This window comes from Callorhinus ursinus, unplaced genomic scaffold, assembly GCF_003265705.2.
Source record: "Callorhinus ursinus isolate GAN/ISIS: 27379988/994484 unplaced genomic scaffold, GSC_fseal_2.0 scaffold22, whole genome shotgun sequence".
In the NCBI taxonomy this organism is placed as follows: Eukaryota; Metazoa; Chordata; class Mammalia; order Carnivora; family Otariidae; genus Callorhinus; species Callorhinus ursinus.
In genome coordinates this window covers 3,060,554-3,076,271 of record NW_027397084.1, presented here as the reverse complement: position 1 = coordinate 3,076,271, position 15,718 = coordinate 3,060,554, and the positions used below count along the sequence as shown (strand labels likewise).

The 15,718-nt window shown below is 43.8% G+C and overlaps 1 protein-coding gene across 1 annotated transcript in view; it reads right to left on the bottom strand.

Moving 5' to 3' along the window:
* Positions 1 to 15,718, bottom strand: part of SPATS1 (spermatogenesis associated serine rich 1) — a 45,089-nt gene that overhangs the window by 12,167 nt on the left and 17,204 nt on the right. Inside the window, exons 2-6 of the mRNA XM_073904930.1 lie at positions 11,388 to 11,644; positions 11,031 to 11,107; positions 4,475 to 4,622; positions 1,900 to 2,024; positions 484 to 645 (exon numbers count right to left, since the gene is read on the bottom strand). Coding sequence (XP_073761031.1) covers positions 484 to 645; positions 1,900 to 2,024; positions 4,475 to 4,622; positions 11,031 to 11,107; positions 11,388 to 11,644 — 769 coding nt within the window. The remainder of the gene's footprint in view (positions 1 to 483; positions 646 to 1,899; positions 2,025 to 4,474; positions 4,623 to 11,030; positions 11,108 to 11,387; positions 11,645 to 15,718) is intronic.

Here is a 15,718-nt window from a genome sequence, read left to right as displayed (position 1 = left end):
TATATATATATATATACACACACTCATCTCAATTACCTTTAATTAAATAAGCTATGAAATAACAGCATGCACTTCAGGCTAAGGTTTATGGGAATATTTTCCTTTTGAAGACTATAATGTACAATTTAAATACATATGATGGGCAGCATCTAACTGAAACATAAATTATTTTCTGCAGACTTGAATGAAGGTTTCTATTAATAAGTATCTGAGAGAACTTATCTGAGGACTTAAATGTCACATTAGCATTTTATGAAAATTCAGAGAAAAACAAAAATGTGGATCAGCATATGTTGTAAGTTCTTTGCCAGAAAGTGCAGTCTGCCAACCATCCCCTTCACCTTCCCATCTTCCTGGCTGCGCTAGAGTGACATGGTAACCCCAGAGGGCGGATGCCAGCCATGGAGTGTTGGGCCTGCAGAACCATAACTCAGGGAGTATTTTTAGGCATGGCACAGTCAAGGTCCAGGAGAAAAATATTACCATATTTCTTCCTCCCAAAGCACTTGTCCACCATTCTCTCTGACAGAGACCTCCTGTTGCCGAGGAAGACCCCGTTAAAGAAACACTGCTTTCCAACATGGTAGGTGTGGATATTGTTAATAAATCTCGGGTAAAATGTCCATTCGGGACGTTGCCCATCTTCTGCAAGACATCAGAAATCCTTCCATCAGCATCGCTTCCAGCCTCCCATAATGCAATTAAATCACAGAAAAATTGTCCCAGGCATTCTCTGACTGGCCTGTACTTTATCAACGTGTATAATCCCTTGGTTCTACAACTGGGCCAATGCTAACCTCTGGGGAACTAGGCCTGAAAGGAAAGGAAGTGAGGGGAAAGGTATCTAAGAAGCTTCTTTTTTTTCCCTTTTTATCCTCTCGTCCAAAAATAAAGCCAATTTTACGGTTGGAAGTAATGTATGGAATGGGAAGCTCAGAGACACTTTTACAAGCACCTACAATCCAACCTTCACTCAGATAAGTGGGTAGGAAAAAGAGAATGCCCATCAGCCAGGGAAGGGCCAGGCCAACCATAGCATCTTAGCCGGATGACCCGCGGTGTTGGCAGGTGTCGGCAGCAACAGCTAGAATGACACCGGGAAATGTCTCCACGCAACCCTGGGCAAATGACAAAGGCCGCTGCGGGACCTCAGGCAGGTTACTGGATCTGTCCGTGTCTTTGTTTCCTCATTCAATACTTTTCCTATAAACCGTGATGTTAAACAATGAGAGATCCCCTAACAGTGCTAATGTTGCATGAGAAGCCCTTGGGCTCCGTGGTGGCCAAGAAAGCACACAGGCTCTGGAGACCGGCATGTTCGGATTCCAATCCCACCACTGTACTTCCTAGCTGTTCTCGTATGAGTGACTAAGTCTCTCCAAGCCTCAGTTGTCTTCTGTGTAAAATGGGTAGGTCTATTTTAGCCACCTAGATTTACATGTATGACACAGAAAGAGGTCCATGATCTATTTGCCTTGAGTGAAAACAGTTTGTCTCCTATTTTCCACGAGTGCAAATATGGTTGTATATACCCTACAAACCATATATACCTAAGTACATACATACATGCATATACATGCTTCAAAATTCCTCATGGGTACAGGGCATAATGGGGATACGGCTGGAAAACACTGGGGAAGGGGTTTCTATACTCTAAATATTCCCTTATTATTTTAATACTTTACTATGGTACTTTTATGGTTTTTATATAAAGCCATTTTAGTTTTGGAAAACATATAAAGACAGCTCCTCAGCAGAGTCACTGTGAGACTTAGAGATGAAGCGTGTCCAACACCTGGCACTTCCTGAGTCTCCAATGAACAGTGCCTAACCCTACAGCAGACTTCTGGAAAGCCCTGGGCATGGACACACGCAGGGGAGGGGCTATGACGCACTCACTTGTCTGCAATTTAAGCAGGCTGAACTCCTCAGGATATTTATGCTTTGGGACGTCAGGCAATGAGGTTTCAGAGGAGTGATCAGAATGTGCGGAGGAGGATTTCAGACCCAAATCTGCAGCCAGGCTGGAAAGGAAGCTGAAGGATTAGACTCACCCATGTGCTTAAATTAGTAGTTAGAACCTGATTTTACATATTTTACACTAGAATTACCCTCCCTTATGACAACTAGGCCTGCCCCTCCATAAATATGTCCATGACATATTATTTATTAGCTCACAATTTGAGGGGACTGACACATAGTCAAAAGATGCATCCTTAAAAACATTGTGGTAGTTCCTCAAAATGTTAAATATAGAATTACCATATAACCCAGCAATTCCACTCCTAGCCATATACCCCCAAAGAATTGAAAACAGAGACTCAGATACTTGTAAACGAATGTTCTTTGCAGCATTACTCACATTGGCCACACAGTGGAAACCACCCAAATGTTCACTGACCGATGAATGGATAAGCAAAAGATGACATTGACATACAATGGAATATTATTTAGTCATAAAAAGGAATGGAGTTCTGATACATGCTACAACATGAATGAAACTTGAAATATTGTGTTAAGTGAAATAAGCCAAACACAAAAGGACAAATATTGTATGACCTCATTTATATGAAATATCTTAATATGTAAATTCAGAGAGACAGAAAGTAGATCAGGTTAGTAGATTAGGGCAGATGAGAGTACCAGGGTCTGGGGAGAGGGGAGAATGGGGAATTATTGCTTAATGGGTATAGCACTTCTGTTTGGACTGATGAAAATGTTTTAAAAAGTAGCAATGATGGGGGCGTCTGGGTGGCTCAGCTGTTAAGCGTCTGCCTTTGGCTCAGGTCATGATATTGGGGTCCTGGGACTGAGCCCCACATCGGGCTCCTTGCTCAGCGGGGAGCTTTCTTCTCCCTCTCCCTCTGCCGCTCCCCCTGCTTGTGCTCGCTCTCTCCCTCTCTCTCTCTCTGTGTCAAATAAATAAATAAAATCCTTAAAAAAATAGCGGTGATGGTTGAAAGGTAATTAATGCCAATGGGTAAAAAACGGATAAAATGGCAAATGTTATGTTATGTATAATTCACCCCAATTTTTTTAAAAAAAGGAATGATGTACTGATACATGTTGCAACATAGATGAAACTTGAAAACGTAACACTGAATGAAAGAAGCCAGACACCAAACACTACATATTCCATTTATATGAAATGTCCAGACTAGGCAAGTCTATAGAGATAGGAAGTACATCCGTGGTTGTCTAGGGCTGGGGCGGCGGGGGGGGCAGGTAGGGGACATGGCAGGAGTGACTGCTCAAAAGGATGGGGTTCTCTTTGGAGGTGATGAAAATGTTCTAAAATTGATCGTGGTGATGGTTTAGTAAATACACTAAAAATCATTGAATTGCACACTTTATAAGGGTGAAGACTTTTTTCTTATGCACATAAAAATAATAACATCAAAATGTTAACATTAAGGGGCGCCTGGCTGGCTCAATCTGTAGAATGTGTGACTCTTGACCTTGGGGTTGTGAGTTTAAGCCCCACGTAGAGCGTAGAGATTACTTAAAAATAAAGCTTTAAAAAATACGTTAAGGGGCGCTTGGGTGGCTCAGTCATTAAGCGTCTGCCTTCGGCTCAGGTCATGGTCCCAGGGTCCTGGGATCGAGCCCCACGTCTGGCTCTCTGCTCAGCGGAGAGCCTGCTTCTCCCTCTCCCTCTGCCTGCCTCTCTGCCTACTTGTGCTCTCTGTCAAATAAATAAATAAAATTTATAAAAAAAAATAAAATAAAATAAAATAAAATAAAATAAATAAAAAATACGTTAATATTGATTCTCTAAGATGTGGAATTACCATGATTTTTATTTTTAATATTGTTTTTATACTTTGAAAATTTCTACAGTGTACTTAATTTCCTTATAACAAAAGCCATTAAAAAAAAAGGCTTCCAAAACTTTTTACTGTAAAGAAATCTAAACAGAGAAAAGCACTCACAACAAATACAGTTTTACAAATAATTATAAAGCCAGCCCTCCCCTCCCACTGTTCCCCCAACCCACTGTTCTCCAGAAACCATTTGTGTGTCCCCATCCCCGAGAATTAACCACTATCCTGACTCTAACTCTCACGGTAACCATGGCTTTGCTTTTCTTTAAGATTTACCACCTAAGTATGTATTCCAAAAAATATAGCTTGGTTTCGCTTGCTTTGAACTTCATAATAACAGGCATGCCTACAACACATATTGTGTGTCATGGAGTCTTCCAATCCCTTTCCATGTATTAACTCATTTAAACCTCAAAACAATGCTATGAAGTATTATCTCCATTTTACAGATGAGAAAACTGAGGCCCAGGAAGGTAAAGTAATTTTCCCAAGTTCACAGAGATGAACTTGGCGGAGCTGGGGTTTGAACCTAGACAGCCTGGCTCCAGAATCCATGCTCTTGCCAAACACGTCATGCTACCTCTCAGAATGTTGGCTTCCTGGTCAGAATTTACCCCGATAGTTATGGTCTTTATTGAACCCTTACTTACTCTAGGTGAACAGACACTTTGCAGAGGCCTGGAGGCTCACTCACACTAAGACATGTTTCAACAGAAGATGAGGGGCTGACCTTTCTGCCAGAGGATGTCGTGTTAGCAAAGCATCCCTTAGATTCCGGAAAATCACTGTGTTTAGTACCTGTAACACATCACCATTGGATTTCATTAATGAAATGAAATACCTACCCCTCCGTCTTGTTCCCTGGATTATATAAATTACTTTTTTTAAAACTAACATTTATTGAGCATGTATTGTATACTGTGGATTATGTTAACATTTTACACACATTATCCCACTTAATTCCCATAACACCCACAGACGTAAGTATTGCTTATCCTTCCATTTTACTGATGAGGGAACTAAGGCACAGATGGTTAAGCAACTTGCCTAAGATCACACAGAAAATAAACACCTGGGTCCAGATTTGATAGCAGCTCTTGTGACACTCAAGTCAAAAATCCTAACCATATGCTAGACTACTTGACCCTCCAGAGTTTAACCTACTTGGAATTAAGTGAAAGAGAGAACATCTGAATCAAGCTATAGATCTGTACATTGTATTGAGCACCTCAAGACAATCTTCCAAAGGATTTATTCATGGAAAGACTGAGGAGTAATCCAAAGACTTGCCATCAGAAACTTCCATGGATTCCCCTCACACAGGAGCGTTGTCATTAATTTATATACACGTCTTCCCCACCAGATTTGTTATTATTTCTTATTCATCTTCGCAGCACCCAGAAAAGTGCCTGACACAAAGTAGATGCTCAACAAATATTTGAGCAAATAAGTGAAAAAGAATTATAACTCCCCAAACTCCCCAAGTAAGGGAGTCCTGAAAGCCGGGGCTCTCAGATACAGAATCATAACCATTATCTTCACTCTGCTATAGAATTACTGATTCATGTTCTCTCATCATTCTACAGAGCTGTGTGCCTGCCCAGTCACTTAAAAAAAAAAAAGTCAGAGGAATGGATATTGCATTTCTTTATGCATAACTTTAAAGCGCATGGAAGCTCAATAGACACAATGTAACCCCTAGTTACAAGAAAATTACAAAAAATAGGAGTCAGACTTCTGGGACTCTTGAGTACAATTCCCTCCCCTCCCAGGATCCCCATTTTTGGGTTTTTCAGGGTATGGCATAAGGACTGTCTGCGTCAGAATTACCTGAGAACCCTGTTAAAAATACAGATTCTTAAATCCCATCACAGATACTGAATTGGAATCTCTCTAAGTGAGGCCGGGGAACCCGCCATTTGAATTCCATCCCCTGCATAAATTAGGCTCACATTCCGCAGTGATATTCCTCCTCTTCAAGTCTAGCCCCACCACTGCATTCTATACCATCCCACTTCCTGATGCCGAACTGCCCAGAGTTTCTCGAATTTGCTCAATCACAAGGATCACCTTAGGGCACTTGGTTCAACACTCAAGATCCCAGGGCTCTGACCCAGACCTGCAGGGGAAGACCTGGGTGTCAGTATGGTTAAGAAGCACCTCAGGTGATTCTCAGAGCCAGCCAAGCATGAGAAGAGCAGTTCTGGAATATGCCAGGGCACCTAGAGCAGCCCTAGGTAAAGGTAGGGTCGATTGGTTGCTTGAGGTGTGAGTAGCTAGCTGGGTGGAGTGGAGCACAGGGGAGGAGCCGAGAAAGACACGGAGCTACGAAGGAGAGAGTACAGGTTCCCAACAGCCAAAGGAGTAACCATCAACCTACAAGCCATAAAAGTCGTGTCAACAAATGTAACATAGACCACACTCTCCGACCACAATGCAATACAACTAGAAATCAATACTAAAAAGACAGCCAAAAACATCCGTAAGCTTGGAAACTCAAACCACACTTCTAAATATTTCATATAAACGAGGACACCGCATTGGAAATCATGAGGTGCTTAATGGTCAATGACTTAAGTACCATAAATCAAAACTTGTCGTTATCCAAAGTAAAGCAGTAAGTAGAAACTAGAGCCTGAAACGCATTTACTGTATAGCCTGTATTTCACTGAATATGAGGCACCAGCAATTGTAATAACATTAGTATTTTATGTACCACAAAGAACAAAACTATGACAGGATGCTTTACCACTTAGAGTCTTGATTATATATTTATTGAAGCACTCTTTCAGACTTACTTAGATGTAGATTTTAAGCACATACCATTCATGCACATGTTTAAAGAAGGAAAATATAAGCAAACAAATTGGTTAAGCCTTTCTTAAATCTTGCATTCAAAAATCTCATTACTGAGTCACTTTTCAATTCAATCACTGATGTCCACATTTTCCACCTAAATTGACATCTGTGCAACAAGCACATGGGTGATGCAGCACTTCTTAAATGAGTGCTCCTCAACTGCCTCTGGAATGTTCTTCCAAGACACAGACACACCTTCTGCATTATTCAGCACTCATTTGGCAAAGTTTCTAACAACTACTTCACACCTGCTGCTGGGCCCCCTGCACTAGGAAGACCAATCCAACCTCCAAGATGCAAACTCTGAAAAATGTCCATCTGACAGGTTATAGTGTTAAAAAAAAAAAAAAAATTCCCAGGGTGCCTGGGAACCACAGTCAGTTAAACATCTGACTCTTGGTTTTGGCTCAGGTCATGATCTCAGGGTCATAAGATCAAGCCCCCCATCGGGCTCCATGTTCAGCATGAAGTCTGCTTGAGAGTCTCTCTCCCTCTCCCTCTATCCCTGCCGCTGGTGTTCTCTCTCTCTCACCCTCTCTCTCTCTAAAACAAATAGGTAAATTTTTAAAAACAAACAAAAAAACAGGGATTCCAAAATTAATGAGCTAAACTTGCAATACAAGAAATAAGGAAAAAAAGAATAAACCCCCCAAAACAATAAAAAAAGGATATCATATGGGGCACCTGGGTGGCTCAGTTGGTTAAGCGACTGCCTTCGGCTCAGGTCATGATCCTGGAGTCCTGGGATCAAGTCCCGCATCGGGCTCCCTCCTCGGCGGGGAACCTGCTTCTCCCTCTGGTCCTCCCCCCTCTCATGTGCTCTCTCTCTCTCTCTCTCTCATTCTCACTCTCTCAAAATAAATAAATAAATCTTTAAAAAAAAGGATATCATAAAATAAAAACAGAAATGAATGAAATAAAGATTATTAGAACTATGGCTTCATGGAAAAAATGAGTAATGTAGATAAACAAAGTTCAAGAAAAACCAATCTTTAAGAAAAGTAAACAGTATTAGCAATGAAATACCATAATTGCAAATAAAATAGAAATAATTTTACAAATAAAGAAATTGTCGAAAATGTCCAATTACTTATTCAAGGTTACAGAGCTATAGAGTATAATTTATAAAATGTAACTTGATGTTACAATAATCAAGATGATACTGACACTAACCCTAACAGATAAATCAAGAGAACAAAATAGAAAATGTAGATAGAATAAAATTTTATATAATAGAGGCATTTCATGTCCATGAGGAAAGAATGGATTACTCAAAAATATTGCTGAGGGGCGCCTGGGTGGCTCAGATGGTTAAGCGTCTGCCTTCGGCTCAGGTCATGATCCCAGGGTCCTGGGATGGAGTCCCCCACATCGGGCTCCCTGCTCAGTGGGGAGCCTGCTTCTCCCTCTGCCTCTGCCTCTCTCTCTCTCTGATTCTCATGAATAAATAAATAAAACATTTAAACAAATTGCTGAAACGATTAACCATTTGCATGAAAATAAAATTAATTAATTAATCCCCAGATAAATTCCAGATGAATTATAGATTTGAATATAAAACTTAAAATAAAGGATGTACCTGAAAAAGTGATCATTGAATGTTTATATAATCTTAGCTCGGGGAAGTTATTTCTAAGAAAGATATCAAATATAGGCAAAATAAAGGAAAAGATGCATAGATTTGAATACATATACATTTAAAACTTCCATAGCAAACTATAAGCTGGAGGAAAGTTCATAGCATACACAATAAGAAAAAGCATTAATAGTCATGACAAATTATGAGTTTTTATAAATTTATAAGATGAAAATACCCAAAGAGAAAAAAAAAATGGGCAAAGGACATGATTAGGTAACTCATTAAAACACACACACACACAAATAGCCGATACACACTTGGAAAAGAATCCATCCTTCCTAGTCATCAAAGAGCTGAATTTAAAATGAGATACCAGTATTTGCTATGAGTTTGCAAATACCCAAGGTTGGCACAGCTTGGAGGAATGGCATTCTTGTACATTGCTGGTGGAAACGTCTCCATCTTACTAAAAAGCACTTTGGCCATATGCATCCTCCAAAGCCTGTGAGAAGTGCACTTTTGATCTGGGGGTTCTACTTCTAGAAACATATCTATGAAAAAGATATGAAATTTATCTATAAGGATGCAGAAAGGATCTACACATGTCGAGAAGAAATAAGAGCAAGAGTAGAGATATCTTCTAGGTTCATACTCATATGTAAGTTCTGAGTTATTTATTAGAGCATTTACTTATAATAAGTTTTGCCCATAGGTTTTAACAGTTTTAACAGTGGTTGCCTTTTTTTTAAATTTACTTATTTATTTTAGAGAGAGGGAGGGAGGGAGAGAGTGCATGCTGGGGGTGGGGGGCAGAAGGAGAAAGAGAATCTCAAGCATGTTAAGCAGGCCCCACACCCAGCCCAGAGCCGGAAGTGGGGCTCGATTCCAGGAGTCGAGAGTCAAGAGTCGGATGCTTAACCTACTGAGCCACCTGGGCGCCCCAGGGGTTGCCTTTTCATAGCATGTAAGCAATTCTAATTGTATATTTGCCACTAGAGGACTTGAGAGTTCACCAAAGCAAGAATTGGTTGCTAGGGATGGCATCACAAGTTCCTCGGTTTGTTTTGTTTTGTTTTTTCAATTTTAGGGGCAAAATTTAAATATATTACATAACCCTGAGCCGCAAGCAGTGAAATTGCTGTCTCCAAATTTAGCATATTTCCTTGTTTGCTTAAGTTTTGTGTTGGCAACTGTCCAGAAGGTGGCTGCTGTAACAGGGAAGGCTTGTCTGACAAGCAAGGGTCGGAAGAGCGGTCTCTCAGCTAAACAGGCAGAGGGCACATCCTCCAAATCCCCTGACTACAGGATCTTCCTAGAAGTCACTCAGCCTCAAATACAACCTGGAGACACTTAACCACGGCCTCTGGCTGCCACTCCACATCTCCTCAAGTAGAAGGAGAGCTGCAGTTGCAAGTCTGACCCCTTCGGTTCTGACAGTGGTGTTCCCATTGTGTAAAGTAACCTCCAGTTACTTCTAGCAAGTCAATTACCTCTCCAGCCCAGCCACCCACACCTGCCCCACCTCTGTATAGCTCATGAGGCTGCGGGGATACAGAGAAGCTAAGGCACATCCTTCTTGAAAAGGTCATCACTTTGCATAATAATTGGTATTCAAACTCAATGTCCAGCCAGCCGTAGGACAGGAGACTCTCAACAAGTTTGCTGAAACGCTATGATATAAGATGACGCAATAGAAAGGACTGAGAGAAGGTTCTGGCAACTAGAAAGGAATTCAGGGGGAAATGCGGAGTGAAGAAAGTCTGTTTCTTTGGTACCATCTGCGGAATTCACGCTAATTATTTCCATGTCTTTAGGCAGGAATAACACTCTACATAACCAAGGCGCTTTCACACACTTGCCAATCACAGCTCATTTACACAATAGCATGGTCTGGGGCAGAAAATAATACATCAAGCCAAGTTAGCTTAACGTGGATACCTTTTAAACACTCAAGTTTCTCACCCCTGCTTATCGGCTCAACAAACAACCTAAGGGTGTAGGACAGTGGTTTTTAACCCTTTTTTGAATCGTAGACTCCCCTGAGAAGTCATGAAAGCAATGGGCCCTCCTTGCTGGAAAAATGCATATCCACCCCCAGTTTTGCATTCATTTTCAACTGGTTCATGGAGCCCCTTCCTTCCCGAAACCCATGGACTCCACATTAGGCTGAGCTCAGATGTGGTCTTCTGAGTGGACACATCTACAGAGCAGAAAAGGAAGTCACGGATCTTTGGGGATCTCGGGGTCCCGTGCTCTTCCAGTACCCCCTTAAACATGTTTAAACACCTTTGAAACAGCAGTTCCATTACCTGAGCTCAACCTGGAAACTGTGGAAAAGTCTGGAGCTTAAAGTTAGAAGCCCAAAGCCTTTTTCTCCTTGCTGACCTAGCCACATTGGACAATTGATGGTTCTAACTCCTCCTGCTCATTAGTAATATACCTCTGGGGCTGTTACCGGATTGAAGGAGGTAATTTGTGAGAACCTCTGCTTTGACCTACTATCTGCCTCATCAGATTCTGTGTTAAGTGGCAACTCTCTTGGGTCCCTCCCTCTCCGGGAGCTTTCTACTATCACTCAATAAACTTTGCTTAAAAAAAAAAAAAATCTTGGGTCAACACAGGCATAGGCTACTATTCAAGGAATTCTTTTTATATGCCCACAAACTGGCCTCCCTTTAAACTTTAAGTGGTTTAAACTTCCCGGCTTTGGTATACGTGGATCTGGCGACCAAATCCACACGCAGCCCTCCTGACTTCTTCAACTCAACTGTATCTCCTCTCCACCGTGGTCAGGTCAGAGTCTCCTTTCTCTTGAACCTTCTCCAGCTCTCTGCTACAGGGCTCTCTGCAGATGGAGGGGAGAGAGCAGTTCCATGGACTGTTTCCAGGGGACATGGACTCATCTATGCGTGTGTTGATTTTAAGTATCAAAACCAACCCGGAGACCAAGAAAAGACCTTTGTAAGAAAGGCATCAATCAAAGCAAAGAGAAAGTCTACAAGCCATTGATTGGAAAGTCCAGAGGGCAGGGTTGGCATCTTAATCAGAGCTTCCCTCTCCCTGGGCTTTTCTCGGTCGGGGCGTCTCCGGAGTTCCCGTGGGTTCTCTCCCCCGCCCAGACTTACTGCCCCCGCCCGCGGCAGGTGCTCCTTCCCTTTCCACCTCCAGGGCTTCCACCCGGTCCACCGAGAATGCGGCGAGATGAACGCCACCAACCGGCGGCGGAACTGCCGGGCGCCTGGCGGGCAAGGAACCCGAGCGGAGGGCAAGAGCGCAGCGGGGCCGCCGGCTTCCCGCGCGGAGGCGCATTCCGGGGTTGCCAGGACACCAGCCCGGCGCGCTCCGGCCCTCCGCGGGTGCCCGGGTCCCCGAAAGAACGGCGCTACCCACCCCCAGCCAGCTAGGGCGGGCGGCGCAGGCCAGGACCGCTGGGAGAGCTGCTCAGGGTTGCTGGATTTTTTTTTTTTTTTTCTTTTACGAGTTGTGGTTTTTCTCCAGGCAGATTTTCATTATTGGAACTGTAGCCTCTGGTGGCAGTGAAGGACGGGCCGTGCACAGAGCTTGCAGATGCCTGTTCATAATTGGCATTGATTAGGCAGGATCACCTACTACTTTTCTGGGCCAGGCGCCCTGCTGGATGTTATCTTCCCTAAGCAGCCAGCTGCATTTTTCAAAATAGAAAGCTGAATTTGAGCAAGGACTTGCTCAAGGTCACCCCCCACAAAAAAAAAAAAAACTAAGATTCATTTCCAAGTTTCCCCACTCCAAATCGACCATTCTTTCCATCATACCAACTTGGATGTGTCTCTAATGCTTTCCAGCATCTAATTATTCTTTCATGGAAAATTTTTCCCCAAGTCAGGTTTAAGTCCCTCAATTCAAATTCGGACCTAATTTCTCCCTTGGTGAAGTGGAAAAAAAAATTAGACCATGTTTTTCTTCTTCTAAGATTTTATTTATTTATTTGTGAGAGAGAGAGCAGGAGCGGGGGGGGGGGGGGGGAGAGGGAGAGGGAGAAGCAGACTCCCTGTTGATGGGGGGAGCCTCATGCACGGCTGGATCCCAAGACCGGAGACCATGACCTGAGCTGAGGTCAGCTACTCAACCACTCAATCAGCTGAGCCACCCAAGCGCCCCTGTTTTTATTCTCAATAACAATTTCTAATCAATTATAAAAGAAATAAATGGTCGGGCACCTGGGTGGCATAGTCGTTAAGGGTCTGCCTTCAGCTTGGGTCATGATCCCAGGATCCTGGGATCAAGCCCCACATCGGGCTCCCTGCTCCGATGGAAGCCTACTTCTCCCTCTCCCACTCCCCCTGCTTGCGTTCCCTCTCTCGCTGTGTCTCTCTCTGTCAAATAAATAAATAAAATCTTTAAAAAAAAGAAAGAAAAAAATGGTCACTGCAGAAATCTTGGAAAATATAGAAAAGCAGTGATGATACCCAGAATCCCACAATCCTAATAAACCACTTTTTCAGGATATCTATTTCTGTATAACAAGTCATCCCCAAACTCTGGGGCTTTATACAACTATCATATTATCTCCTGATTCTAGGGATTGGCTAGACTAAGTTAGGCTGTTCCTGCTTGGGGTCTCTCATGAGGTTGCAGTCAGAAGGTGCCTGGAGCTTCCTCCTTCATGTCTGGTGACTTGTGTTGGCCATCAGCTGGGATCTCAGCTGGGGCTTTGGTGTATACTTCTAGCAGGTTCCACAGCAAGGTCAATGGTAGGTAGCCTGGTCTTTAGCCCCCAATTTCCCACTCTGACGTGCAGGACCCTATTTCGTGTTCACAGACCCAGACCGGGATGAGCTCTGAGAAGGAACAACAGACAGAAGGCTGGATGGTGTAAGCAGGTGGATGAGGCAGGCTGCTGCAAGCACCAGCTAGGGAGGGTCCATTCCCGTTCTCACTTGGCTCCAATGTCTCCTGTGACCCCAGACGCTTAAGGACAGCTGGGACAGCTCTAAGAATTAGGTATCCAGGGATTCAGAAGAAACTAGACAGCAGATGGGGAATAGTATCAAATAAACTCTACTCTGTTCCTTTTGGCCAAGTCCAAACACAAAGTACCTGAGAAATTTGAGCCTACAAAGATGGCATTATCTGATGGCCAGAGTGGTCGGGGACGTTGGTAAAAAGGCTCTTGTGTTTGGCAAGCCTCAGGAGTTGCAAGCTAAATTGGGAAGGGGGTCTTAAATACTACCTCTCCTCACAACAGCACTGCAAACAGCCCCTACAGGGGAGCCTCTTTTCCCCAATGTCAAGAAAAAGTCACCGCAAACCCTCCCTTAACACGCTTGTCCCGCAAGCACACGGCAGAGGGCAGTGTAAGCCAGGCCAAGGGAAATACAAGGTGCTGGCGAGTACAGCTGCCTTCAGGCTGAGGCCTCGCAGGGCCTCCGACAAAGAGGGCGCTGGGAAAATGGGGGTAGAGTGGATTACTGACACACAATCACCTTCGAAGACCTTCAAGGGTAGGCAAGGGGGCTCGGCAGGGACGAGGGAGAGGGAGCATTGATTATCTCAGAGCCCGCTAACACTACCAGTGCCCAAACCCTCAAAGGGCCTCAACATCCGTTCAGGTTAGGAAACAGCTCCCAAGCACCTGCTATATGCCAGGCCTTGTGCTAGGGGCAGGGATTGCAAGGTGAGTAAAGCCCAGCCCCTTCCCCAGGGGAGAGTCTCTGATATGCCAATCTCTGTACATAATGATCTCATTTAATCCTTACCATAGTAAAGTGCTGTAAGAGCCATCCCCATTTTACAGATGAGGAAAGACAGACTCCAGGGGGTGAAGTACTAGTCCAATCAGTAAGTGACAAAGTTGGATTGTAAACCCAGTCTCTCTAGATTCAGAGCTGAGAGTCTCACCACTCCGTGAGAACCTTCTTAGTATGTGTTCTCAGCAGGGAGAGGGTCCATTTGCCACCTCCATACCGGCCAGGCTATTCCCATCCTAGGCTGCCAGACTGCCCAGGAGAGGCCTGGGGTGATGTTTGCCCCCATAAGCACAAAAATCCCCTTGGCCTGGATATCAGAGTAACATAAACAAATAAGATTTTAAATGTATTTAAATAACATACACAATATATAAAACAGACACACAGAGTAAGGATTCCAGCAAATGGAGTGCGAGGCCTGTTCTTTACAGATTCAGAGAGAAGGCTGAATTTGGTGGGGTTGTTGTGGAATTCCTTGAATGCCAGGTTTGACCCAGGAGGAAATGGTCCCTGCAGACCCCCCAGTGGAAGGAGGAGGCGAAAGCAATGTGTGCTACGTATCGTCACTTCCTCCCTTTGCCCCTCCAGGCCCACTCCCCACTGTCACCACCCTACTCTGTGCCCAGAGGCTGACCTGTACGGAATGCGTTCCCCTGCAACCTTGGGAGGCAATGGAGGGAAGGAAGAAGGGGTAGGGAAGGGCGGGGAGAGGGAGCTGTGCACCTCTGAGCAAGCTACTCAGCTTCTGTGAGATTCAGTTTCCTCATCTCTGAAGGGGGATAATGGTATCACCCAGTCTGAAAGGTAATTGAGAGGATTAATGAACAAACACACATAAAGCACTTAGAATGACATGCATGTGGTAAGAAGCTAGCAAGTGTGCACTTTTGTTAAGAGCATTTCCTGCTACGACTGATTTCTATAATGAAGTACAAACTCAAATTTGATGCGAGAGGAGCTGAACAGCATTTGGCCTGTTCTCTTCGGGAAGGAGAGAGGAGAGAAAACAGTAGAAGCAATTTTCAATGTGGCAAGTTGTTGAAGAGTCAGAGGCCTTTGGGGAGGGAGTAAGGTCATCCCCCTTACCCTGCGCACCACATACTCTATGAAGAGGGCTGCTAAACCCCCTTGTGCCCCCAACTCAGGTATTGAACCAGGACCAAGGACAAAGAGCCTCCAGAAGGACTGGCTATTGGAAGCAAATGTCTTCTCGGGCAGATGGGCTCTTCTATACAAACTCTAAGAAAAAATGTAAAAATGGCTGGGCAGGGAGCCCACTGATCTGGGAAATTCTCCCCCTGGAAAAGGAGAGCACAAGACAGAACTAGAGCAATCATATACAGTAGATTAGGAAACTAACTGCAAGTTAGTGTTTAGAGAACAGTCTAGCTAAAAATACCCCAGCCAAAGTTGTGATAAAGGTCATCTGATCCTTTTTATATACCAGAGGTGCGACAGAGGGGTTACCCAGCTCGTGGCAGAAGAGCCAACTAGAAAATAATGCTGCCCACAGCCCAAGCTGGTGATAAGGTAGGGCATCCTACTGAGTTCTGCCATCTGCTTCTTCAGGTCCACCTCCAACTTGCTCTCCCCTACAAGCTTCAGAATAAACAGACTTCCCTGAGAAAAACAGAAGAGGAACAACAAAAGCCAGTGACTTTGGACTGATGTGGACTGAAGAAGAAAATAATAAATGGTGGGAGAACTGCTTTCTCCTCAGAGCATGCCAC